At 35.7% G+C, this 27345-nt stretch overlaps 1 protein-coding gene across 5 annotated transcripts in view; it reads right to left on the bottom strand.

Annotated features, from left to right (window-relative positions):
* Nucleotides 1–27345, bottom strand: part of TNKS (tankyrase) — a 204371-nt gene that overhangs the window by 156874 nt on the left and 20152 nt on the right. For all 5 annotated transcript variants that reach the window (XM_029935504.1, XM_029935480.1, XM_029935487.1 and 2 more), the window contains exon 2: nucleotides 19082–19306. In XM_029935504.1, coding sequence (XP_029791364.1) covers nucleotides 19082–19306 — 225 coding nt within the window. The remainder of the gene's footprint in view (nucleotides 1–19081; nucleotides 19307–27345) is intronic.

Raw genomic sequence — 27345 nt, 5'->3', positions numbered from 1 at the left:
TAGAAACAGATTACTCTGTATGTATATATAGTAGATGTTTAGGTCCAGGTCAATTACATCCTTTTTGCAATAGCAGTAAGCCAGGCCACAGTACATCTGTGAAATCAGCATTATCTGCTTACACAAACCACAATTTAAGACAACGCAGGCCCTAGGACAAATATAAGAATGATTATAACAAAGGATACTCTTTCTATCTGGAAACCCCAGAGTCAAGTCTAAAAGAAAGCAGTGCCCAGCAGTCAGACAAACCTGGATTTTAGATTCTGCTCTGTACTTTACAACTGTCTGACCTTATGTGAGTTACTTCACCCCTGTCAATCTCAATTTCCTTTCATAAAACACTATACACCTCAGAGGATTGCTGTTATAATTAAGTGAGACAATATATATAAACCCAGCTTGCTTGGTTCTTGGCATATGATAGGGACGGAATAAACACCTTGTCCCTTCAATCAGGATCTTTTCATCTGCCTTTCAAAAAACTGAGTCATACACACAGAAAGTGCTATATATCTGTCTGTTGGACTGACTGACATAAAGGCAAAATGGTAACAGCCCTAGGAACACTGATTTCATTTGTGCCAAGTCAAGTATTGTTTTATGCTTCTTATTTAGGGGGAGATTACTTTTTCTAAACCTTGACTAGACTCTGCTAAATGAAACACTAAAAGGAAACAAAGCAAATAACCTTAGTATAACTACATAAGTTTATAAAAGGATTACAGATTTTTTTACAGTTCTAAGGGACAATGACCACATCCAAAGGGTGCTTCCCAATGTGCCTCTGGGAGAGAAAGGCAGACCCTCTCTACCTTTCTGAAACCTTCCCTAAACTGTCACCCCATCTCCCCTCTCTGAAGTCCTCAAGGACTCAGTATTCCAGCAAACTCATTAGTATAAAACATTACAGCCAATTAAAATTCATTTTAGTGCCACTAGATACAAGATTTAAAGTTACACATTTAGAAACATTTGCCTCAAGGAACACAGGATTGAAACTGTACCATAACATTCTGATTCTGTTTTGAACTTTAAGAAATTATATCACTACTATGGGGCACCTGGGTGGTTCAGTGGGTTAAGCATCCGACTTCAGCTCAGGTCATGATCTCGCGGTTCGGGAGTGTGAGCCCCGCACTGGGTTCTGTGCTGACAGCCTCCTTCGGATTCTGTGTCTCCCTCCCTCTGCCCCTCTCTCCCCACCGCGCCCCCCACAATACAAATAAATAAACATTAAAAATAATTTAAAAAAAAGAAATTGTATCACTACTATTATTTTCCTGTACCTCTGAGAATCAATTCAACAGACTGAACTTCAATGAACTTTGTTCTTTCAATCTGACAGAGACCAAGAATACAAGTCTTTGACATTTTCATTCTTTGGGAAATATACCAAATCAGTTTTTTAAACTGACTTTTGTTTTTCTACGGGATTTGAGAAATTATCCCAGTAGCAATACTCTTTCCTTTCTTCTTTAGTGTTTTGCTCTACTTTTCAGCCCTGTGGCTATTTTACAACTGGAAGTTTGCACCTCTTAGTTCCCTCCACCTGTTTTGCCCACACACTGGCCAACCAACATTAGCAATATTTTTAATAACAGTACTCAATGGGGCACGTGGGCGGCTCAGTCGGTTGGGCCTCCAACTTGGGCTCAGGTCATAATATCAAGTTCCTGGGTTCGAGCCCTGCGTCAGGCTCTGACAGCTCAGAGCCTGGAGCCTGCTTTCAATTCTGTGTCTCCCTCTCTCTCTGCCCCACCCCACTCATGCTCTGTCTCTCCCTGTCCCAAAAATAAATAAAACATTAAAAAATTAAAAAGAAAATAACAGTACTCAATCATATTTTCGCACCCCACCTCAGCTCCTTTCCCCCACGTTGAGGAAAAACAACTGATTTCATGTCTTATTAAATCATAATTCAAGTTTAAAAAATTACACAGGATATGAAACAAAGGCTATAAACTAATTTGCATTAATGGTAACAGAGAAAACAGCATATGGTAATGGACAGTTATTACCATATGCCTATACAAAACCCACCTATAAGAACACCTTACCGCCGCCACCCAAGGGAAAAGCGAGTGAAAGCAAATGAGCATTTACTGAGGCTCTGCATGCTTCACTATCTCACTTAACTTCCCCTAACAACCTGATGCAATATGATGCTCATTTTACAAATGAGAAATTGAGGGTCACAGCAAGTAAATCTGCTATCTGTACAAGGTGACAGTTTATAGGTGGAAAAGTAAAAGTCATACCTAACACTAAAGTCAGGCATTTAATTTCTACCTTATCATTCTACACAAGGAGAAAACAGGATCACCCCAGAACTGTAACCCAAGCCTTTTTCCCCTTAGGTGAACTCTGAAAGGCACATCTATCTACACATTTGTCCTAAATAATCTTACTTACTATTCCCATGACCAATGTCGCCCTTCTTGTCCCATCGAACAATCCCCCTGTGGGAACCCATGAAGCCAAGATTCAGAAATAACACCCATGACTGCTAGAGTTCCATTTTAGGAGACCTACAGAGTATTTCCGGTTCTTGTTCCCTCAATCCTTATGATCAAGCATATTCCTTCTAAAGATCAACACTCAAAACTGTGTCCCAAAATAGGCACAGTAAATAAATAAAAAAGGCAAAAACAATAAATATATGTCTTCTCTTTCTAACCATGAATACTTGTACCACACAGCAAATTTAGAAATTTTCAGGTCTGACATAAAATAAGCGTATATATTTGGACACACTGTGGCATTTCTTAATGTCTTATTTGTAATTGTCATTTATCTAAGGGAAAAATATGGGGCAACTCATGGTAAAGTTTACATACTTAATCCTGGATTCTATTTACCGAAGAAAAGTCTAACATCCATTCCATTTTAAAGAGAACATTAAGGGGCGCCTGGGTGGCCTAGTTGGCTAAGCGTCCAGCTCTCGATTTCAGCTCAGGTCACAATCTCCCGTTTCATGAGCGGAGCCCCTCATCGGGCTCTGTGCTGACAGTGCAGAGCCTGCTTGGGATTCTCTCTCTCCCTACCTCTCTCCTCCTCTCTCCCTCCCCCCAAAATAAATAAATAAACATTAAAAAATAATAAAAGGAAAATTACAGATTCCAATAATTAATTTAAGGACTAAGAGTAGATAACATTTTTTAAAGCCTAGAACTGCACTTACTATACTTAATATTTTCTATGTAGTTTGGGTCAGCTGAGGATGAGGAGTGCAAAGACCTCTGTAAATCTTTATTTCCCATCTGGACCTGCTTCTCCAATCTCAGTCACCACGGAACTCTACGAAGGGAGGACACAGCTTTAATATGGACCTGTTTCAGATAATATGATAACCATGCGAAGGGAGAACTGACTGATTACATGGACCATTTGCATTAATTACCATTTTCATACAACCACAAATTTAAGCCGGACATCTCCCTGAAACAATCTCCCAGATTGTTCTGGACCGCCATAGTTAATCCAAAAGTAAATGCAAATGTATAATTAACTTTTTTAATAACCAGACGTGAGCAGTAAGCAAGTCCCTGCACCACTTCAAAAACTGTATGAGGTCTTTTGTGTTGTTCTTGGTTTTTGACCTTTTTCCTCCTAATTTAAACATCTTTGATATATTTCTTAAGGACTTAGGAGAATGAAGACATTCACTCTGCAAATTCTAATAAATTGCAATTGAACAAATATAAAACTTTATATATAAATATATATACTTACCACCATTAGCCAGAATGCCTACTGAAGTAGTCCCAAATTTCTCAGTAAATGCATAAATACTCTAACTTTCTGGAAAGAAGTTGAACCTAAGTGGGCAAGTTATCAAGATAACGATGTTCAGTGGCAGTGGGGATTTTTTTCAGAAGGGAAAAATTACGATCATCCTTGGCTCTTCTCCTTTTTAAAGATATGAGCGTGGACTTTTGCCAACTTTTACTTTTTATGAAAATGCTGTATTGAGACTTGTTTAAAAGATCTCAATTCAGTTTTTATATGGGAAACTGATGTTAAAAAAAGCCTAAGGGAGGTATTCTGGCAGGAAAAGGGAAAAGAGACAATCATAAAACAAAAGCAAGTGAATCACATTCTCAAAGGCTTCGTTGAATTTTCAAGGAATTTTTGCAAAGAGCAAGGAAGGTGTGGGAAATGACTTTCCTTAATCCAGCTCATTTATGAATGACATATAAATACGTAATGTGACAGATTAAACCAAGGACCCTAGTAAAGATCTCCAGCAGCTATAATTTCTTTGATTCTTATTAAGAATTTGTGGCTTTCCAGGGAACTTACGCTAAGATAATTAAGGTTTATGCATATATTTAAAGAAAATAATAATCTCTATAGTACTATTTATAAAACAACAGTGAAAAATCAGAATTATTACAAATGGTATAATATAGGTGACGCATTTAAGAATAATGGTTATTTCCATATAATTCTTACAGCCATTAAAAACGAGGTTAGCTAAAAATATTCACTGATAATGAAATATGTTCACAACACAAAGCGAAAAAATAAGAAACAGTATGCATGGAATGATCCCATTTTTACTGTAAAGAGGATTATATATACAGGTACAGTGAGGTCTAACAATATTATTCAACAGAAATTCCTACAATAATGATTATTTCTATAATCTTCACACTCTGACATGATAACCAGTAGTCACATATACACTTGAAATTCAGCTAGGGCAACTGAGGCCCTGAAGTTTTATTTTAAAAAATAAAAATTTTAAGATTTTAGCTCATTTGATTTAATAGCTACCATACTGGATAGAAAACAAGATGTGACAGTTGTTATAGGTATATTTTCTAATTTTTCTTTAATGAACATCTATTTCTTCTAATAATACTGCTAAGACAATACCAAAAAAGTTGTGAATTTTGACATACTATGTTTAAAATAACAGGAGGTAAGTATGTACCTGGGGAGGTGTCCAACGCCAATCCCACTCTTCCCTCCCTGACCCCCAATGTATGCCGTTCCAAGTTCTAGGGCTTTTAACTTTATCAAAGGACAGGTGACCATGGAAGTGATCAGGCAAAGCTCCGTTTAAAATAGAGTTTATACAAGGAAAGTAAGTATCTTTTTCTAGATAGCAGATAAATAAAATAGAATTACCTGGACATCACGAGAGGGATATTACTTTAGGAGTGAATTACAATAATAAAAACTTGGTTTGAGTTTTAGTAAATAGATTGTCTTTAGATTTTGGTTTTTGGGTGTTTTTTATTTAATAAGGTTAGCTTGGTAAAGATTACTACTTAAATTTGCTAAAAATTATACAATCGAAAAAGCTAACCTAAAAATAAAGAAGAATTTATTTGGCACACTTTAAAGAATGAAATTAATTTTTTATGCTTAAAATATATTCTGGATTAAATCCCACTAAGCAGACAGAACTTTCAGTTCTCAAAACAAAACAAAACAAAACAAAACAAAAAACCACTATTATAACAACTTTGTATCAGCTTTAAGGACTGCTGGAAATTAACAATTTTCTCCTTTTCTCGCTGATAAAATGGTAGGTAATATAAATCATCTGCCTCATGCATAAGATATAAATATTAGCAAAATTAATTTGGCTAAGTGCTTTGAGCCGCCCCAAAGGAAAACACTTTATTATGTATCATCCATGCACAGCAATTTTTGGTACATTTGCCACCATCACCTTTCTCTTTCTTCTCCCTCCCTACCTCAATTTCTCAGTTCCTGACACCAGCAATTCAAAGGTTTAATCCACAAGTAGCAACAAAAACTGCCCATTCTTTACAGAAAGTCCACTATAATAGAAGTCAATGCTTGACTGGAATCAATATTCAAGACCTAGCCTAATGAAGACGAGCAGATTTGACAAATGACACGAACTCTAAATGTAATCTATACCTGACCATAAAATGTGTCTTGTATCTGTACATGAATATGGGAATATTGGACATACTGCAAATTCATCTATCTTTAAAATAAAAGGACTTCAAAATATCACCTCATCAAGAAGTGGAAAGTTACTTGGCTTCCTTATCCCCATTAACACAGGCTCAATGCAAAAAAGGCCAGATAGGACAATGCTATCTTCCTGTGAACTGCTTTGTCACCCCACACACATCAGTGTATGTAGAACGTACCACACAGGCTAGTACCAGTGATGGGCAATAAGAATACCAGAATAAGAAGATTATTGTTAGTTTCCTATCACAGGAGAAATAACAATCTATCAAGCTAGAAGAATTCAAGTATGATCTAAGTAGAATACTACAGAAGCACATAACAAGGCACTAACCTATCTGGACCATACTCAAGTTCACACCTTTACTGACTCAGTTTAAGAGATTGGTCCTTGGTCTTAAAGCTGCATTTAGAAAGTAAATATACTTTGATTACAGCCATTTTAATTTAATTCATCACTGTGCACATACCAATTGTTTATGCTAATAAATAGGAAGGATTTTAAAGTGTGTGTATGACCCTGGTTTACTTGGGGAACAACTCCAAGATATTTCTCTCCATTATGGCATCCCAACAAGTCATTCTTCATACATAATCATCTCTTTATTGTTTATCTTTACTTGAATTCAATCTCATAAACAGAGTGTTTTCAGTCAGACTAGTCTAAGTTATGTTGCAGTAACAAAGTGCTCCAGAATCTCATAGGCTTATTAGCAAAACTAAGTTCATTTCTTACTCACACAACTTGGAAAAGTGACAGGAAAGGAGCTTCCTTATTGACAGGTCAGGCTGAAGAGAACTCTATGTTAAAATGTGATCCTTACACAACCAAGGTAGGGAAAAAAAATATAGTAAACTATACCTTGGTTCTTAACACTTCTGCTTAGAAATTATACATTTGCTCCCACTCACATTTTGTTGGGTAGGAAAAGAAGAAAGTAAATATATTCAGTGGACAGAAGGCTATTTACTTCCAGATGCCAAGAAGAACTGGAGATTTGTTAGACTACACCAGACTAAAAAATCAGTGTTCGAAACCCTGCTCATATTTCCTGTCTCGATGTAAAAATATGGAAAACTATGAGAATTATACCAAAACCAGTAACATGAAGAAATAGCTCAAAGAATATCTATGTGTCCTCTGATCTCAGAGAAGTAGAGGGAAAGCACAAGTGAAAAAATGGTTAACTATAAGGAATTGAGTCTTCCTTTATGGGAAAGTTTCAGGCAACAAGCTATTAAAATAACCTATTTCCCTAAATTCTAGAAATATGTTTCCAAATAGTAGGGCAAACAATGTTATCTCAAAACTAAGCATGCATATTTTAGATAATTATTTTCTAATTAAAGAAGGTCCACCTGACTTTTACTCTTAAACCTTAAAACTGACCTATATAATATATTCAATTTTCATTATGGAGTAGCTTATTCTTTCATTTTGCGCTTGAAAAATAAGTCCTAAACAAATTGTTATAATGCACTTCAAGCAGAAAGCCTTAAACCTAAAACTGCTTTCCTGCACTTCTGCAATGTAATTAAAATTACAATCCTATTTCCCTATAAACGATTTTTACCTGAGAGTAATTGTCTAATAGAAATATTACCTTATTATTCCAATGCTGGTGAGACACCAAATACTTTTATATTCTAATGGACAAGTTGGTCTTCACCAAAATTAAAAACTTTTGCTTGTCCATAGACACCATTAAGAAAATGAAAGGTAAGGCACAGATTAAGAGAAAGCATTCACAATAGGCTTATGATAATCACATATCTTAGGACACATATTCACAACCCAGAAAGAATTCTTACAACTCAATAATAAGAATACCAAAAAGAAAAAAAAAAAAGCCACAACAACTGTGACCTGAAATCGCACAAAATAATATATACAAATGACCAATAAAGATAAAAATATGCCTAATACATTCAGCCAACAGAAAAATTCAGCTTTTTATAAAGTTCAACATAGACATATCATTCCCTCTAGCAACACCACTCCCAGGTATCAACCCATGAGAAATGAAACAATATGTTCACACCAAGATCTATACACCAGTGTCCACAGCAGCATTCTTCCTAACAGCCAAAGACTGGAAAGCACCCAAATGGCCGTCAACTGAACTACATCCATAATGGAACACTACACAAAACTAAAAGGAAGGAACTACTGAAAAGTACAGTAACATAAACTGCCAAACTTTTAGCTAAACGGACTCAGAAAAAGAAGACTCGAATAAGCAGAATCACACATGAAAGGAGTACGTTACTACCAAGGTAACAGAAATAAAAAGGATTATAAAGAAATATTATGAATTGAGTGGGAAAACTAGATACCCACAAAGTTGGACCTCTTATCTCACATTGGATACAAGTGTTAACTCCATATGGATCAAAGAACTATAAAAAGAACCCAAACTATAAAATGCAGAAGAAATATTCCCTATGTTTAGAAGAAAACAGGGTTAACCCTTTATAACCTAGGATTTGGCAAAGGATTCATTGCTATGACACCAAAGCACAAACAACAAAAGAAAAAGTAGACTTTTTAAATGTTACTAATCAAACCACTAAAATTAAAGACTGTTTCACTTCAAATTATGTTATCAAGAAAGTGAAAAGACAACACAGAATGGGAGAAAATATTTGCAAATCATGATTTTGGGATGGAATGTGTATCTAGATATATAAAAAAATGCTTACAATTCAATCATCAAGAGACAATCCAATTAAAAATGGACAAAGGACATAAAGAGGCATTTCTCCAAAGAATATACACAAATGGCCAAAGGGCACGTGAAAAGATGCTCAATGTTACTCATCAAGGAAATGCAAAATAAAACCACAGAGAGGTTCGGGCATATAGCAGGCATTTTGCTCTGAGTAGACACAGAGGGATGTACCCTTGGAAACAGTGCAAAATAAGGCAGACAAGGTTCCTGTGTTTCTACTCAGGCACAGAGTAGGGAAGAGTACACAGAGGTAACAGATGAATATATGATTAAACAAATACATAATTTCAGACAATAAGTGCTATTAAGTAAAATGAAACATGGTTGCAGAAACCAGACAAGCAGGGCAGGGCAAGACATTATGATAGCATCATAGCAAAAGTACAAGGATTTAACATCATATGTGAAAATCTGGTGGGAAAGTGTTCTAGGCAAAAGGAACAAGTATGGAGACCCTGATAAAGACACATGTTTGGTTCATTCCAGAGACAAAAAAGGCCAGTGAAGCTGAAACACGAAGAAAGGGAGAGAATGACAGGCATGAAGTCCATGATGCAGGTGGGGGTCTGACCCAGGTCAAGGAGGGTCCTGATAAGAGATTAAGATGTCATTCGATTGTAATGAGAATTCTTGGTGGAGCACTTTAACCAGGCCGAAGGTGTGATCTGACCAGGGCATATAGCGCTGCAGCTGCATAGGGCCCCATGCTCGGTTTAATGCTCTGCTGTCACCATCTTGAAATACTTAATAATTTTAACTTTTAACGGGTATTTTGTAAACAAAGTCCAACAGGACAATGGAGTATGTTGCGACAGAAGAGATACACTGGGCGGCAGCACATGCACACACACAAAAAATCGTAAGTTTATACAGAATACTTTGTTTTTCACCCAGAAACAGTATTAAGGTATCCTTTAAGAATAATGGGATGCCTCAAAAATTCTAAGTATTATTCAATATTTGAAGAAATCCAAATTCAAAAGCAAACTCATCTTTACTTCTTCGTCTCCCTGACTCACCCCATCTCTGCACCTCACCCCTTGGCACCTCTGCAAGAATGGCACCCTGTTGCTATAGTGAGGCCCAGAGAGCCACGTCCATACTAGAAAACTTCTGATAACAAAGATGACTGGCTAAAAGTCAACATCTGATTCCAGCTGGGGCATCAGATTCTTTCTATCTCAAGTTAGAAAACCAGAGGGGATCTGAAGCCAACACGCATCAACATCATTGGAGAGTTCTAGGGAGGAGGTCCACAAACCTGAGCTGTTGAAGTCCCCAGAGCTGGCTTGGTTCTTCACATCTCCATTCTTGGCTTTCCTGAATGGTGGAGTCAGAAACTCAACACACAGTCTGACAACTTTACATGGAGTATTTATTATAACTTCAAATATCTGACGCTTTACAAACGCCCTCTAATCTGTAAATGACCCTTCTAGCCAGCTCATCCTACTACCAACCACAATCCAGAATTCCTATCCTGCTTCCCGTTTCCTACTTCTCCAATCAAATCTACTCAACACAAAGTGGATTATTCTTCGTTTAATACAGGCTTGATGGCTTCAATTCATCCAAATCACTGTCTACAGAATTTCTGGTCACCTGAACAGAATTCGGTAAGAGCAGCAGGTAATTCTATGAGGTCAATCACTATACTTAATCAAAAGGTTTCAACCATAAGATTTAATATCAGATTAATGATATTAAAATAATACAATAAATCATTTGGGATAAACTGTAAAGATTATGGAAAACCCAATTGTTTGATTTCCAAAAATGTAAAATGGAACATTTTCTCACTTTAGGTAAGAGTCCATTTGAGTATTCATACCAACTTTGTTACTTAAAATACTCTTAATCAGTTTATTCAAATAATTATTTTTTTGGACCAAGTATATCACCATCTATTTTGATGCTATAAACATTTTAAAATTCTGTTTTACTCACCAATGTATAAATCTAAATGCCTAACAAGTGCAAAATGTTTGAAAACAATAAATATTTGTTGTTTAAGTGATCAATGGGTAGGTATTCTGTTATTTGCAAGTAAATGTATCCCAGATAATATAGCATCTTACTCCATTTTTAAAAAAGGGAGCAAGGGGCGCCTCAGTAGCCCAGTTGGTTAATCATCTGACTTTGGCTCAGGTCATGATCTCACAGTTTGTGGATTCGAGTCCTGTGTCCGACTCTGTGCTGACAGCTCAGAGACCGGAGCCTGCTTCAGATTCGGTATTTGTGTCTCTCTCTGCCCTTCCCCCTACCTCAAAAATAAACAAACATTTTAAAAAATTAAAAAAGAAAAAGAAAAGGTGCAAAAGACATGAAGAGACATTTTACACCAAAGGATTACAGACGGTAAATAAGCATATGAGAACATTTAACACCCCTGGCCATTAGGGAAGTACAGATTGAAATCACCCGAAGCTATCCCTACACACCTATTAGAACAGCTAAAATAAAAGAAAGTGACAATACCAAATGCTGGCAAGATGCAGAGAAATTAGATCTCTCCTATACTGTAGTAGGAATGGAACATGATAGAACACTCCGGAAAACAGTAAGACAGCTTCTTTAGAAACTAAACATACACTTAACATAAGATCCAGCCATCACACTCCAGAGCTTTTATCTCAGAAAAATGAAAACTCATATCCATGTAAAAACTTGTACACAAGTGTTCATAGAAGATTTATTTATAATAGTCTGAAACTGGGAACAACCAAAAATATCTCTCAATTGAAGGGCTAAATCATGGTACATCAACACCATGAAATACTAATCAGCAATTAAACAAACAAACAAAACTGAAAGGCATTGTGCAGTGTGGGGAAAAAAGCCAATTTCAGAAAAAATCACATACCACATGATCCTAGCATTTTCAAAATGACAAAATCATACAGACTGAAAACAGATTAGTGGTTCCTAGGAGATAAGGATTGGGGTTGGGGTACACCATAAATAAATAGAATGAAAGTGATCTTTGTGATAATAGTTCTGTATTTTGATTGCTGTAGTAATTACATGAATTTCCAAATGTGATAAATCGGCACAGAAAGATATAAACAACGTACTAGTTTCCTGTGCTCAGTACTGTAGTATAAATGCAAACGGTATAACCAATGGAAAAACTGGGCGCCCCCACTTCCCTGCTTTATCTATCTCCTAGAGGCCCCTGCATTCCTTGGCTCATGGCCATTCCCCACTTTCAAAGCAAGTAATAGCTGGTTGAATCCTTACAATGCATCATTCTGACTTCCTTCCTGTCTCCTTTTCCAATTTTAAGGAACCTTGTGATACTTGGGGCCCACCAAGATAACTGAGGATATCTCTCAATCAAATCATAGTTTGATCTGTAACTTTAATTCCTGTTTGCATGTAAAATCAAATATTCCCAGGTCCCAGAATATCAGATGTGGACATCTTCGGGCCATTATTTTGCTCCTACTACATATAGCATGTCCCTGCTTATAGCTGTAAATTTTAAAAGTACACTGTAACCCACAGGACATTCTACCATCTCATATTATCTCTATAAAATAACAGCAAGGTAAAAAATAAATAAAGCAGTTCTATTATTTCCACTTGACAAGCAAAGTAACTAAGGCACAGGGAGTAATCTGCCCCATAATCTGTCCCAAGTCAAAGTGCTTGCTAACAAGAGATACAAGAGTAGTCACGAGGTCCAACCATTCCTGTTTTGTTGCTCCCTTCAGCAGACCGTAATTGTCTTCAATTACTCTAAGAGCAAGGTCTTCCCTATTGCTGAAAACTTCTGTGTTCATTTTTATCAGCCCATAATTTAAACAAGTCATCAACTAGGTGATTTACCACCTAATTTCACACACACACATGTATGTGTGTATTTATATAAAAATTATATAAACTGCATAATGTAATAATTTCTGCTTTGACTTTTTTCTGAACCAGGATCTTATCCAGGTTAATATATCATATTGAATAAGTTTTATCCAGTAGAATGCTCACAAACTAAGGCTTCACCATTTCTATGGCAAAGAAAAAGAAGAACAGACAGAACACAATTATGTAAGACTCCTCAAATGGTAAGTAATGGGGAAGGGGAGGCAGAAATCCTATTACATACGAAATAATTAATTGAAGTTCTAAATTGGGATAAGAAAAAAATGAGAACATAGATAAGAATTTTTATTAATTCATTCCAATAGCTAACTTTAATTATGGTATTTAATGCTACTATGTAAAGTTGGCCTAGTCTTTCCTAATAAACCAATTTGTTAAAGACTTCTTAGAAAAATATCATCTTAGCTTATATTTTCTTAATTTTTCTTTTTCTTTAAAAAAAAATTTTAAGTTATTTATTTTTGAAAGACAGAGAGAGACAGATCATGAGCAGGGGAGGGGCAGAGAGAGAGGGACACACAGAATTGGAACCAGGCTCTAGGCTCTGAGCTGTCAGCACAGAGCCTGATGCAGGGTTCGAACCCATGAATCATGAGATCATGATCTGAGCCGAAGTCAGATGCTCAACTGACTGAGCCACCCAGGCGCCCCTTTTCTTACATTTTTCAATAAATATAAAAGTACCTGAATCAATACTAAGTAATACAATAGGAATGTTGTTTCTGATCATGTTATTTTTATAATAACATAAGAGCAATCACTGGGCATATACACCACATAGATATTATATGAAGGTGCTTTATTTGCATTCTCTCACTTAATCCCCTTACCAATGATATGAAGTACAGTTATTACTGTCATTTCAATAACTAAAAGAGAATAAGTACCTTGTTCAAAGACCCACATCTCTTGGATTCCAACCAGTATAATATAATACCATTGAGCCTGAAAAAAAAATTTTGGAGCCTGAAAGTATTTTTAAAGTGCTAATTGTTAGATTTTAAGTAGCAGTTTGAATTCGAAATGTGTATATATATATATATATATATATATATATATATATATATATACACACACATACATATATATGAAGGATCCTCTTAGTCTTTGCATATAAGACAAATGAAGTCAACAATTATTTCAAAGTACAGAAAGAGAAAAAGAAAGCAAGTGACAGGAGCTCTGTTTCTCTAAAGTAACATCACTTGCTCTATTCAACCTTTCATACTCCCACAAAGCTTAAGAACTCCTCTTAAATTACAGTTTCTTTTTCTTCCAGTAGTCTTTAGAAGGTATTCCACTGACTTCAAGTTTTCAATGTTGTAAATGGAAAGTCCTTTGCTTAATTTTTCCCCCTTTGTAGGCAACTTATTCTTTCTGCCTGGAGAAGTTCAGTATATAGATATATATTTTCCTTAGTGTGTCTTTTTGCCATCAATACAGCATAGAGTTCTGTGAGCCTTTTTCAATCTCAAGACTTGGGTTTTTCTACCCTTATCATTTGTTTAATTATTACTGATCTCTTCTATCAGTAACTTTTTTCTTTTTTCTTTTTCCCTCCTGAAACTCCTATCACATGTAAGGTTTTAAAAAATGTTGACTTCCTAGGTCTATATCTTTTTCTTCAGGACTTCCTTATGCTAACGTTTTGCTCTGTATTTGGAGATATTTCTTATATGTGATCTTCTATGCTACTAATGTGGTCTTTAATTCATCTATTGAATTTTTTGCTTTGAAAAAAAAATAGATTGTTTTGGTCCCAGGAAGTTTCTTCTATAGTACAGTTTAATTTCCCTCATGGAATCGTTTTATTTTTATTTTTTCATTCAGGGGTATGGATTCAGATTGTTCAATCTTCCCCTCTGGGAATCTTTCATTTGGTTTATTGGGTTTTCAGGTCTACACCCTGGGTATTCCAATCAGTGAGATTCCCCCAGGTGTTACAAAACCACACACCTCTATTATCACTGAGACGGTTTGCTGTGGAAGTGAGCAAGCTGTCGCACGCCTGCTGAGGAACCATGAAGTCTCCAAAGGGAACGTGCTCTCTCCCCCTCTCCTTTGAGAATCACAGAGTATAAGCAGAGATGGGAGTGGGGTATAAATGTGGATGCACTGGAATTACATCAGGATTCAAGAAATTTCTTTATTAGTTTAAAGGCCCCATTCTAGAACTTCCACTTAGCTACGTTCTCGAGATCTCTGTATGTTATATACACTGGGAAATGACAAAATACCAATTCTGTCTACCTTAAATGGGCGGAGCAACTATTAATACCACAGGCAAAAAACTGCTGCTGCGAATGATTCCTTAATATCTCTAAGTCTTTTGGGGCACCTGGGTGGCTCAGTTGGTTGAGCACCAGACTTCAGCCCAGGTCATGGTCTTGCAGTCCGTGAGTTCGACCCCCAAATCAGGCTCTGTGCTGACAGCTTGGAGACTGGAGCCTGCTTCAGATTCTGTGTCTCCTTCTCTCTCTGCCCCTCCCTCACTCATGCTCTTTGTCTCTCAAAAATAAATAAATGTTAAAAAAAATCTAAATATCTCTAAGTCTTTGAACTCAAATTCTATAATATAGAAGGGGAGGGGGTGTGTCTGATCAAAACAGATCATCCCTGCATATCCCTCTCCATAATGATCACTCATATGGTTTTAAATCTCCAAAATCAGAAAAGCAGCTGGATACTAGTTAGCCAAAATAAACAAACAAAAGGCAAATGTTCATTATTCTGGCAGACTTTATATCAGTTAACTCTGCAGAAGATATGTCTACAATCTTCTTTTAAATCTCGATTTTAAAATAAATTTCAAAGTACTAATACTGGGATAGTCTCCAAAAAATCACATAACATATATTCAGAAAAGAAGATGTCTTTTATTTTATTTTTTGGAGACTTTATATCTGAGAGTAGAGAGAAGTAGAGAGAAATGAATAAGTTCAAAGATAGAAGAAGTATTGATTTCTAAAGTAAATTAGGTTTGTTAGATATAATATAAAAATTATATCATTGACGTTACTATAATGAATTATGACTTCTGTCTTAAGTAGTTGGTCGTATTATACAAGCATTTAAAGTTGATTTTTTAAAACATCTCAGACTGTATTTTGTTCTTTTTGATGGTAGCTAAATAGCATATAAGAAACACATGGGATAGACTTTTTGCTTTTTAAACTTGAAGTTTGTATTCTTAATCCCCTTCACCTATTTCGCCCGTACCCCCGCTGACCTCCCTTCTGGCAACCACTAGTTTACTTTTAGATTTCCATCTGTTTTTGTCTGTTGTGTTGGGATAGATTTTAAATTGGCCTTTAAAAAAAGTCAATAAAGGGCAAACAAAAGAAACCAGGAAGTATACATTACATGGTAGTCACAATTCAGACTGAGGTCTTAGCAATAATAATAGCAATTAATAATAGCTACTATACCTGTCAGAATGGCTAGAATAAAAAAGATAGGACATAGCAAGTGTTGGCAAGGATGTGGGAAAAAAGGGACCCTCTTGAAATTGGTGGAATGCAAACTGGTGCAGCCACTGTGGAAATCAGTATGGAAGTTCCTTGAAAAATTAAAAATAGAAATATCACACAATCCTGTAATTCTAATACTGGGTATTTGCCCAAAGAAAATGAAAGCACTACTTCAAAAAGATACATGCACCCCTATGTTTAGAGCAGAATTATTTACAATAGCCAAGAGATGAAAACAGCCCAAGTGTGCACTGACAGATGAAAGGATAAAGATGTGGTGTATATACACGTACAACGGACTATCACTCAGCCATAAAAATGGATGAGATCTTGCCATTAACAACATGGATAGACCCAGAGGATATATTTTTTTAACCTACAGAGTTATTATGTGAAGTGAAATAATCAAACAGAGAAAGAAAAATACCATATATGCATTCACTTATTTGAGCAATCTCAAAAAAAAAAAGCAAACAAATAAACAGACTGGTGGTTGCCGAAGGGGAGGGGTTAGAGGATGGGGAAAGGGGGTGAAGGCGAGTGGGAGGTACAGGCTTCCGGTTATGAAGGAGTAAGTCATAGGGAGAAAAGGTACAGTGGCAGGGAATACAGCCAATGTCACTGTAACAGCACTGTGAGGTGACAGACGACAGCCATACTTGCAGAGAGCACAGCATGAAGCATACACTTGTCTAATCACTATGTTATACACCTGAAATTACATTAGTTATATTTCAATGAAAAAAACCAGCAATCAATATTTAATTTCACTGTATCAGGTACTCTGAGTACTTTAAATGTGTTATCAGCTAATTCCCCCAAGAACCCAAGCATTCCCATTTCACATATATACATGGCACTTAAATGGCCCCTGGTCTCAAAGAGCAGCTGATCAGTGGTCACATCAGGATATATGTCCCGAACACATGCTTTGAAGCAGCCCATTCTGCTGCCCCTTAAACAAGGACAATGTGGCTTGCCTCTACTTTTAAAAATATCAAAAATATTCACTATTATACCTCACATATGGAGATATGATCAGTCTGAAAATAATCAGGTTAGCATTTCATCATCTAGGCAAAAACCTTTCAAAAATTACTTTCGTTCAGTAATACTCAGGTTTTCATCTAGTCGCCCCAAAGTGGAAATCTGCCCAATTGAAACATTTCAGAGTTCCTTAACTATACTCAATTCACAAGGTATGATATACAGTGTAACTATCAGAGATTTTGGTATATTTGGTGTCCTAATAGATTCCTGAAAGCTAATTAAATGTACAGAAGGATCTACAACCAATCTTACTTCCCATAATAACTTTTAATAGCAGCTACAGCCTCAATTATAGCTTCATTATAGTGTTGAAGGTGCCCTTCCCCTTCCCTCAACTTTTCTAAGACACAAGTACTTAAACAGAAGGAAAGCAGTATGTGCCAAAGCACACTGAGGACATGGGCCTGGGGGACTGCAGGATCCATTCTGTGAAAATTCAAGTCCTACATTTAGTCTCGTATTCCAACAGAACCTAGATAAAAGGAGCATTTTCATTATATACTCTTGGGAGGGGGATTAGGAAGAGGAGGAAAGAATATGAATTGCGGTAAGATATTCGGAGAGGCACAGGTAAGAAAATATAATACCAAAACCTAGAAAGGATAATAATTCAAGAAGGTGAAAACTATATAAAATTCTGTGACTACTGACAGAAAAATCCAATGAATATGACAAGGTAAAGCAAGAAGGGATGAAGGCAGGAAGTTGAAAGTCTAGATTAGGTAAGAATACATCACAAATTCAAAAATAATTATCACATGGTAACTTACCACAAGTAACTTAAGAAAGGTGGTCAGAGAGGATATTTTATAAGTTCAAGCTTTTTGGGTAGTTTTATGTAATGACTTAGTCCAGGACGTGGCTGTTTTAGTGAAAGACTTAGGAGGAAATGGGGAAATCAACTGAAAATGAAGATCTCAGAGATCAAAAAGGACCAGGGTACCCAAAGGCTTATGTCCACAGATGTAGAAGGGAGGAAAGATAATGACAGACAATGTTATAAAGAAGCTGTATGTCAGGCATTGCAATAATTTGAGGAAGACTGAAAACTATACTGGAGCAGGAATCGATGGCTATGAAGAGGGAGGAAATCGTAATAACACCATCACCACTATATCTTTAAACATGAAATATATATTTGAGTTTTATCATTAACGTAAACATGAAAGATTAAACTTGAAACGGATGTCATCCCAGAAGACAAGAATTATGAAAACCAATCTGCCATGGGTTAAACAAACAACCACCGTCTTGAGTGTCAAGAAATAGATATACTCAAAAGAAACTATGCTTGTCTTTTAGAAGCTTGTTTTAGATTTCAAAATGAAAGGTTTTATACAATAAAGTAAACTCTAAAGTATATATCTATATACATATAGATATATTAAATGGTTGAAAAGTTTAATTTTACTTGAAATTGCTTTTTTCTAGACTATGGCACATGTTGAAAATATTAAGCTTTGTACTACAGTATTCGAACCACTCACTCAAAGCTTTCCAGTGCTAATAACTGGTGTTCAATTTTAGCAACATGAGGAAAAAAGGTTTTGCCTTAGCACTAGCTGACTTTCCTTGAATCAGCCTAAAGCATCCCAGTATGTCATCCAATTTGGTAAGAACTTGTATTTTACAACGGTTTGCATTTGATGCTAGAATGGAAAATTTGCAGTCTTTTAAAGAGACTATAAATTAACTAAATTTGATAATAGCAATCCATCAAAATTTAGTTCCACAGCAGTTGGCATTTGACTTGCATTTGGAAAGTTAATGTTGTGAATCCTGTTCTTGACCAACTTTATATTGCCATCTACTTCCCTTTTGATGGGAAAAAAAAAAAAGGCTTCTAGGAATAAGAAGTAATAAGGCCTTCTTTATTCTGAGAGAACACTATTTGCAACACAATAAAAAATATGAGAAAAAATGTTAGATTCATCAACCAGTTAGATGCATCTTACAACTTAGATACCATCGAATAATACTTACCAATACATACGTCGATTTTCCCTTTAATAGCAGCTTCGTGCAGAGGGGTATAGTTCCAGTTATCCCTGGCATTTGGATCGGCCCCTTGACATAGTAACAGACTCACGACCTCGGCATGGCCAAAAGAACAGGCATTATGAAGCGGGATGAGACCACCATCATCACGGGCATGGACATTAGCACCCATCTGTAGTAAGTGTTCTACGACATCCTTCCTTCCAAAACCTAAAAAGGAGAATATATATTGAAGCAATTTGGTGAAAAACAAAACAAAGAACACCAAAACACTAGAATTTCTTTAATAATATTAACAAATATGAACACCTGAAGTACTGTAGCAAAAAAGGGTTAAAAAATGGCTACCATTCAAATGGATTCCCTCCTCTTACAGACTCAGAACTAAAAGTTCTTCCTCAAGTCTTTGGGCAGTTCATTCGAAAGACATTTCTTCAACATCTTTTCTGTGCTGGGTAACTGGGCGAGAAAATACAAAATAGAGTAAGACTTCTCTCCGAGGCATTCCTTTTCCTCTCATGCTTCACAGGAAAAATTCTATCTATAAAATCCATGCCTATATTTTAAGAAATGAAGGTTATTTAAATACTGCTGACAACTAAATCTAAGACAAATTACAACCTTATAGAGAAGAACATAGGGGTACCGGAAATATGCGCTCATAGTTAGGTTGTAAGTACTCAGAAAAGGAAGAATTAAAGACAATGCCAAAACACTCTACTCTTGGGACTTATGGCCAAACTAAAACATTTCAAGCTTGGATGTAGTAACTCTAAGGAAACAATCTGACTAAGAAGCCGGAACACAGGCATTTGGAAATGCAGAACCAGGAAACGGGTAAGAAGTATCATGATTTTCAGACAGAAAAAGTGGGGGACAGAGCCTGAGTGGATCTGAAGCAGTGTAAGGACCAGGCACACGCTGAGAAAGGTAAAGATTATGAAGAACGCACATTATAAAAGTCAAAGGGCAACAACATTATGAAAGTCCAGCATGATGAGGATTTAGAAAGGGAAAAAGGCCGCTGACAATTTTAAATTTTAGTACAGTGATGAAATTATAAGTTACATTGCAATAGATTAAAAAGAAAGAAAGCCATAAGCATAGTATTTTTTATCTTTATAAGCTAATCCACTTTATTAATGATTCTTTCTTTGCTACTTTAAATTTCATTTGGTCATACTATCTAAGTATCACTACCTCCATGCTATTACTTACTGTATAATGTAGTTAGAAAATGGCATCATAAATAAAACTAAAAGAACAAAACCGTCATATCTTTCTCCATTTTATGCATAAATAAACTAAATGAAAACTATGAGGAAAATTGAAAAAAAAAGGCTTATTTCAAGATAATGTTCTCCACACTACCTACAGAAATTCATTTAATCAGGAGAGCAGGCTCTAAGAAAAAGTCTTCAAAGTAGTTTCTGGAGAAGATACTCTTCAAATTAAGCTGAAATTTTTGCATAAAAAGAGGTCGATTTTGTACTACTAACTTTGTAATACCCAAAGTATAGGATACATGCTGATGTAACTATCACCATCTTGCTGTTTGATTTTTAATAACTCTTCAACTGTATAGACGTTAGGTTCTGTTTATTTCTCTAACTTCAATGTGCTTCCCATCCAACTACTTACTTACTAGCACAACCTCACTCTGCCCCCGGGCCACACCCACTTTCCACACTCATGAAGATTGCATCGTTTTCCCTCTATGGATTTGAATAACGCCTCCATGGCAAACTCACATTTCCCTAATCAATGCATTAATAATACTTGAGACTGAATTTCCTTTCTTCACTAACAAATAGGTTAAGATAGATATTTTTAAACTTATCAACTGGCATTTTAAAAAGTATCCAGGGGCACCTGAGTGGGTGGCTCAAGTCATGATCTCATGGTTCATGAGTTCAAGCCCCGTATCGGGCTCTGTGCTGACAACTCAGAGCCCGGAGCCTGTTTCAGATTCTGTCTCTCTGTCTCTCTGTCTCTCTGTCTCTCTGTCTCTCTCTCTCTCTCTGCCCCTCCCCCACTCACTCTCTGTCTCTCTCTCTCAAAAATAAATGAAACATTAAAAAAATATTTTTAATTAAAAATTTTTTTAAAGTATCTATTATAGCTTTGAAGCAACATAGCAAAATGTGTGTTTATTTTTTACTAACACTTTTAGATCTAAAATATGAAAAACAAAAATTGCTTGGTATCAGAACGAGGGTGCAGAAATTAAATTGTGCTCACAAACTGATAATGTGAGTACAAACTGGTACCATATTTCATTTATTTATTTTGTTTTTTTTTTTTTCAACAAAGATGGTTTTATTAAAGCACAGGGACAGGACCCATAGGCAGAAAGAGCTGCCTGGAACATTTTAGAAAAAAAATATAGCATTATCTGAACAAGGATTCTGCATCAAGATGTTTATCAAAGCATTATTTATGGACAATCAAGGAAACAGCTCACATGTCCAACAATAAAATGTTTGTTAAATAAATGATGGTTTTTCATATAACATCATCCTCTACTAAAAGGTTGCTATAGAACACTGTGACTATACTTAATGGCACTGAATTATACACTAAAAAAAGACTAAAATGGTACATTTTGTTTAAAAATAGAATTAATATTTTTTTAATTTGTTATTTTAATTTTTTTTACATTTATTTATTATTGAGAGACAGAGAGAGACAAAGCATGAACGGGGGAGGGGCAGAGAAAGAAGGAGACACAGAATCCAATATAGGCTCTAGGCTCTGAGCAAGCTGTCAGCACAGAGCCTGATGCAGGGCCTGAACACAGGAACACAGATCATGACCTGAGCAGAAGTTGGACGTTCAACCAACTGTTCAAACACCCCTAAATATGTGTATTTTACTGAAGTTAAAATCATCAAAAAAGTATAAACCATACATGCAAGAAAAAAAACAGGATATTACAGAAAATTCAACAACGTGGGATTTTTAGATTAGTCTTTTAGATTACAATATATAAAAAACAAAATATAGAAGAAAAAATATACATACATATATTTAAAATACAGATAGAAAAAAGGACTAAATCACTAAGTAGTGGGATTACAAAGTTTTCTTTTCTTCTCTTTATCTGTTTTCTTAATTATCATATAAAAATGCAACTTAGTATAAAATATATGTAAGTGTATAACACATATATGTTTATAAAAGCAGGTAAAGGTGCAGGCCTGGGTGGCTCAGTCAGTTAAGCGTTCAACTTCGGCTCAGGTCATGATCTCACTCACAGGTTCGAGCCCCACATCTGGCTCTGTGCTGACAGCTCAGCCTGGAGCCTGCTTCAGATTCTGGGTCTCCCTCTCTCTCTCTCTCTCTCTCTCTCTCTGCCCCTCCCCTGCTCATATTCTGTCTCTCTCTCTCAAAATAAATAAATGTTAAAAAAATTTTTTAAAGGTATTGGTGAATAGTCAAAATCTGTAAAGACAATAAAAAAGTTATCTTTTTCTTTTGAGAGAGAGAGAGCGAGAGCGTATGCGCAAGCAGGGGAGGGGGGGGCAGAGGGACAGAGAGATAATCTTAAGCAGGCTCCATGCTCAGCCAGAGCCCAAGATGGGACTTGATCCCACGACCCTGGGATCATGACCAAAGCTGAAATCAAGAGTTGGCCGCTCAGCCAACTGAGCTACCCAGGTACCCCTGAAGTTAGATCTTTTGATTTGGGTTTGAATTTATGAAATGTATTAAATCAGAGGTTTTGTTATCCACAACACAAGACAGTCTCCTATTTAAACGACTTAGAAACTTAATACTTAATAATTCAGAAACATTTACTTAAAACAAAGTTTACTTAATGGAACATATATTCTACCTGTTCTATTGAGTACAAATCATAATTGCTCATTCAACATTCTACAATGTTAAATGCTTATACATTATTTTTACCCATAAAGAGAATTCATTATCTCTGATGGTTATATAAGGCCTTTGTTTCACAAAGTTTGTAGTCATAATTATCCCTATAATTGAATTGCTTATTTGGGTCTAAAGAACCAAAATAAAAGTAGTAATTAGGATCACAGTCAAAGAACTACATAGAATTTAAAGTAACTTATCACTAATTAACTTGTAGGAAAATAGTCCCTAAGCAAAAGCATTACAGTCACATACTTACAGATAAGATTTTCAGTGTCTCATTTCATCGAACTAGCACATGTTTAAAAAATAGCTAAATCACAACTTTTTAAAGAAATAATGTTGCAATTTACACATAGTTGCTACTTATACATATATTTATGGCGCAGTGTTATGAAGTCCAGAAGGAAACCAATAAACCTTCTCTCTCTGATCCAGCAAAGGTCACTAAAAATTAAGACTATAATTCTCTGATCTTTACCCAGTACGTGCTGTAACAGACATCGAATCTGAGTTACACTCGAGGTATAATTTAACTTCTACAGAAAAACTCTTTCCTCAAAGACCATGCCCTATTCTTGACAATAATAAAACTAACAATAATGGTAAGTAAGTAACATTTTGTAAGCTCTTATATGTGTCTAAACGTATGCCAAATACTCGACATGTATTAGCTCCTTGTGATAACACCCTGTGGGAGATACCATTATCCTCATTTTGTTAAGAGATTCTTTCCCTCAGTGCTGATTATTTATGAACTGTGCTTCTAAATACACGTCTCAATTCTATCTGCTCACTCCCCAGTGCTACCACCTCGGTTTCTAGTTCTATAATCTCTTGCCAAGACTTCAGCACACCTTCTAACATCATATAACCTTCTAACTGGGCTCTGTTGTTAAATCTGCTGCCCAACAATTCATCCTTAACACAGTAGGCACAGTGATCTTTTCAAGGCATATATCAGATCAGGTTACTTCCCTGCTTAAAATCCTGCAATGCATTCCCATAACACATATAATATAATACAAAATTCTTAGGACCTACAAGGCTTTCTGGGAGCTGGCCCCCTGTAAGCTCTCCCATGTGTCTGAGTTTCCTCTCTCTGTCTTTCACTCTGTTCCCTAAATATGACAAACTCCTTTCAGCCTAGGCAACTTTGCACTGTGCTCGCCTGAGAACTTGGACCCAGATCTCTGCATGCCTAGCTCTTTATGCCATTCGATTATCAGCCTAAAGTTAATAAGCAACTCAGAGGACTCACCGACCACCCAATTTAAAGTCATCCATGCATGACACACACTTTTCCATCAGTGATTCCAGTATCACTCAGTTATACTTTCTTTCTGAGTTTAATCACTACCTAAAAGTACCTTGTTCATTTATCTATTTGCGTTTTATGTATCTCGCCACTCAAGATGTTCCATAAAATGAGGTATTCTTGAGTTATGAATTATCTTATGAACTGTCTAAAACAGTGCCTGAATGGCTTCAATAAAATGTCTGTTGACTATATGAATATACATGTTCACTTACTTCATCATAATTAAATCAAAAAGTGAGTAGCTTTTAATTTTATATTTTTAACTTACAAAATAAAAATTCTTAAAGGCTTTTCCAGCTACAAAAATGTCAGAAATATTTTTAAATATTCAAAAAAAACACCAAGTTTGCAGAAAGGAGAGTCACCTCTAAAGCCATCATCCAGATCACCATGAATATTTTGAGGATTAAGCTTCTAGATTTCATTCTTTGCATGTATGTGTATTTAAACATCTTTGTTCTGGCTTTTCGCTTTTCAAATTTTTTAGGTAAAAATTTCAAATGTATACACCATTTTCTCATGAATTACTTAGCATTCTATTACACAGATATGTCATATGTATTTAGTTGGGTGGTGTCACCAATATAAAAAGGAAATTTTGCCATCATATTAAAAAAGTTAAAAATACCATTGTATACATATTTTCATACATCTGTCCAGTTTTATAAGATACATTTCTCAAAGTATAAGGACGAGATCAAAGGAAACACATTTAAAATTTTGTATGTTGCCAAACTGGCCTCTAATTTACTCTATCAATTTTCATTTTTAACCAAAACATACCTATTTCTTCCATCTTATGTATATGAACATAAATACATAAGCTTGATAAGCAAAGAGGCAAAAATAAAAAATGCATTGCATAATTTACATTTTGGGGGTTCATATATTTGCTCTCTTTTAGAAAATTAAGTATATGAATACAGTTGAAATCTCTCTTAATCCTAGTCTTCTTTCTTCCCCAAAGATACCATTACACAAATTCAATGTTTGTTATACTTGTGCATATTTTTATACTTTTCATATGTTTTTAAACATATAGCTTATACATTTTTATATGATATTTATATTTCATATTACTATATGTTATGTTACACATTCCACATTATTAGGTTATATACATTCATATTATATTATCAATATCACAGGTCTTCAATCTCTATTAGGGAGGCGGATAGCTGTGGCAATTATCCCGTATCCTGTACTAGGCCATAGAAACTCAATTACTGCTCAGGAATTGGTCAGAATGCAATATGCTAAGGCTACTCCCCAGTCTAAGGAGTAATCCTCATTACTTTAGGCCAGAGAGGTAAATTCATTCCTCTTTGGTAGTGACTGACAATAAGACAGAATGGAAAACCTAGAAGCTTCTGGAAAGACTTTTCTTCCTTCTAATAAAATGTATGTAGAGAAGAGGACTGCTTTCTCGCCCTTCCTCTCTATTTCTAGAAAATTTTCCATAAGGTTGTGACATTTGGAGTTGCTGATCCCATGATTGGAAAGTCAAGAGAATTATGACAATCCTAGCATACATACCCCACCACTGTGCGCACAGAGTACTCAACTAATTCTTGAACTTCCTACCTCTAGACTTGCCAAGCAGGAAATAAACGTCCCTAGGCTTTAAGTTAGTTGAAATTTGGAATATTTGGAGCTGAACCCATGCAAGTTGATACAAATGTCTGTTTGTATATGTACTAACCATCCAAGTTTCATCTGTCAGCTTTTGGTTCATTGTCTAGTTCAAATTTTTTGTCTTTTTCTTATTATTTTGTAGGAGATCTTCATTCTGAACACTAATCGTGTATTGTTTACATGCATTAAAAATACATACTTTTGTTCATGGCTTGTCCTTATGCCCCATTTACACAGAGTTTGTTTTCAGAGAAGTTTTAAACCTTAACATAATAAGATATATCAATCTTTCCTCACACTGTTTGTGCTTTCTAGTCTGTAATAAATCCTTCCTATTCCTACACTGTTCATACATTTTCTTCCAGACTTCTTTTATAATTCTTCTTTCCATATTTAGATCTTTAATCTACCCGTCCATATGGTGGGAGTCAGAAATCTAATTTTATTTTTTTTGTATCTTTTCTCTTTGGTTGATCAGTTTGTCTGCTGAATAGTTTAACTCCAAAAACTGTCTAAGTACTAATCAATACACCTTGTTCCTCTTAAAAGATTTTCTCGGGTATTATTGCATTTTGATGTTCAGTATGAGTATCTTTAAGATCCATGGAAAAATGTGTTCGGAAAAAAAGGTTTTAAGCTCATTGATGGGAATGAATTCTATAATGTTGACACATTTACAATACTGAGTCTTTTAATCCATGTATATATCTCTCTTCAAATCCACATCTCCTAAATCCTTACATTTTGTGTTTTTTCCTCCATTAATTTCTTGCAGATATTAGTCAAGAACTTTTGGGTATGTGAAAGGTTTTTGTTGATCTTGGGATGGAGAGAGCGGAGGTACACTAGGGGCAATCAATAAAACCAGATCACGTGGAGCCTTTAGCACTAAGGACTTTGGATCCGAGCAGTAGTTTGTCAGCCACGATTTGTATGCTAGCTAATGTGACTAGAGGCAGTAATGACAAAATGAGGTGGGAAGACAGGCAAGATCTAGATCACGTAGGGCCTTTATCAGTGAGGAACACATCCAGCTACAAATAACAAAATACTTAACTAAAGAAGGCCCGAAAAAAATGTAGACATTCACATGTCTTATTTAACTTGTCCAGTCAGAGACAATTGAGGCTCATATAGCAGTTTAACAAAAGCTCTTCAAAAATGCTTTCACTCAGGCATGCTTAGCCATGGCTAAGCTATCTTCTACTTGTCACCTCATGGTCACGAAGAGTGCTACACCTCAAAGCCTGGTTTTTAGGGTCCCACACAAGAAAGAGGAGGGCTAAGGGAGAAAAAGACTTTCTCTTGGTCTTTATTATTAAGGAAGCCTCTCTTAAGATACTTTGACTTATATCTCATTAGCCAAAAATGAGTCATCTGACCAACTCCTCAAAAAGTCTGAAAAATCAGT

The sequence above is a fragment of the Suricata suricatta genome, chromosome 1 (genome assembly GCF_006229205.1).
Source record: "Suricata suricatta isolate VVHF042 chromosome 1, meerkat_22Aug2017_6uvM2_HiC, whole genome shotgun sequence".
Lineage (NCBI taxonomy): Eukaryota > Metazoa > Chordata > Mammalia > Carnivora > Herpestidae > Suricata > Suricata suricatta.
This window is presented reverse-complemented; position numbering and strand designations above follow the sequence as displayed.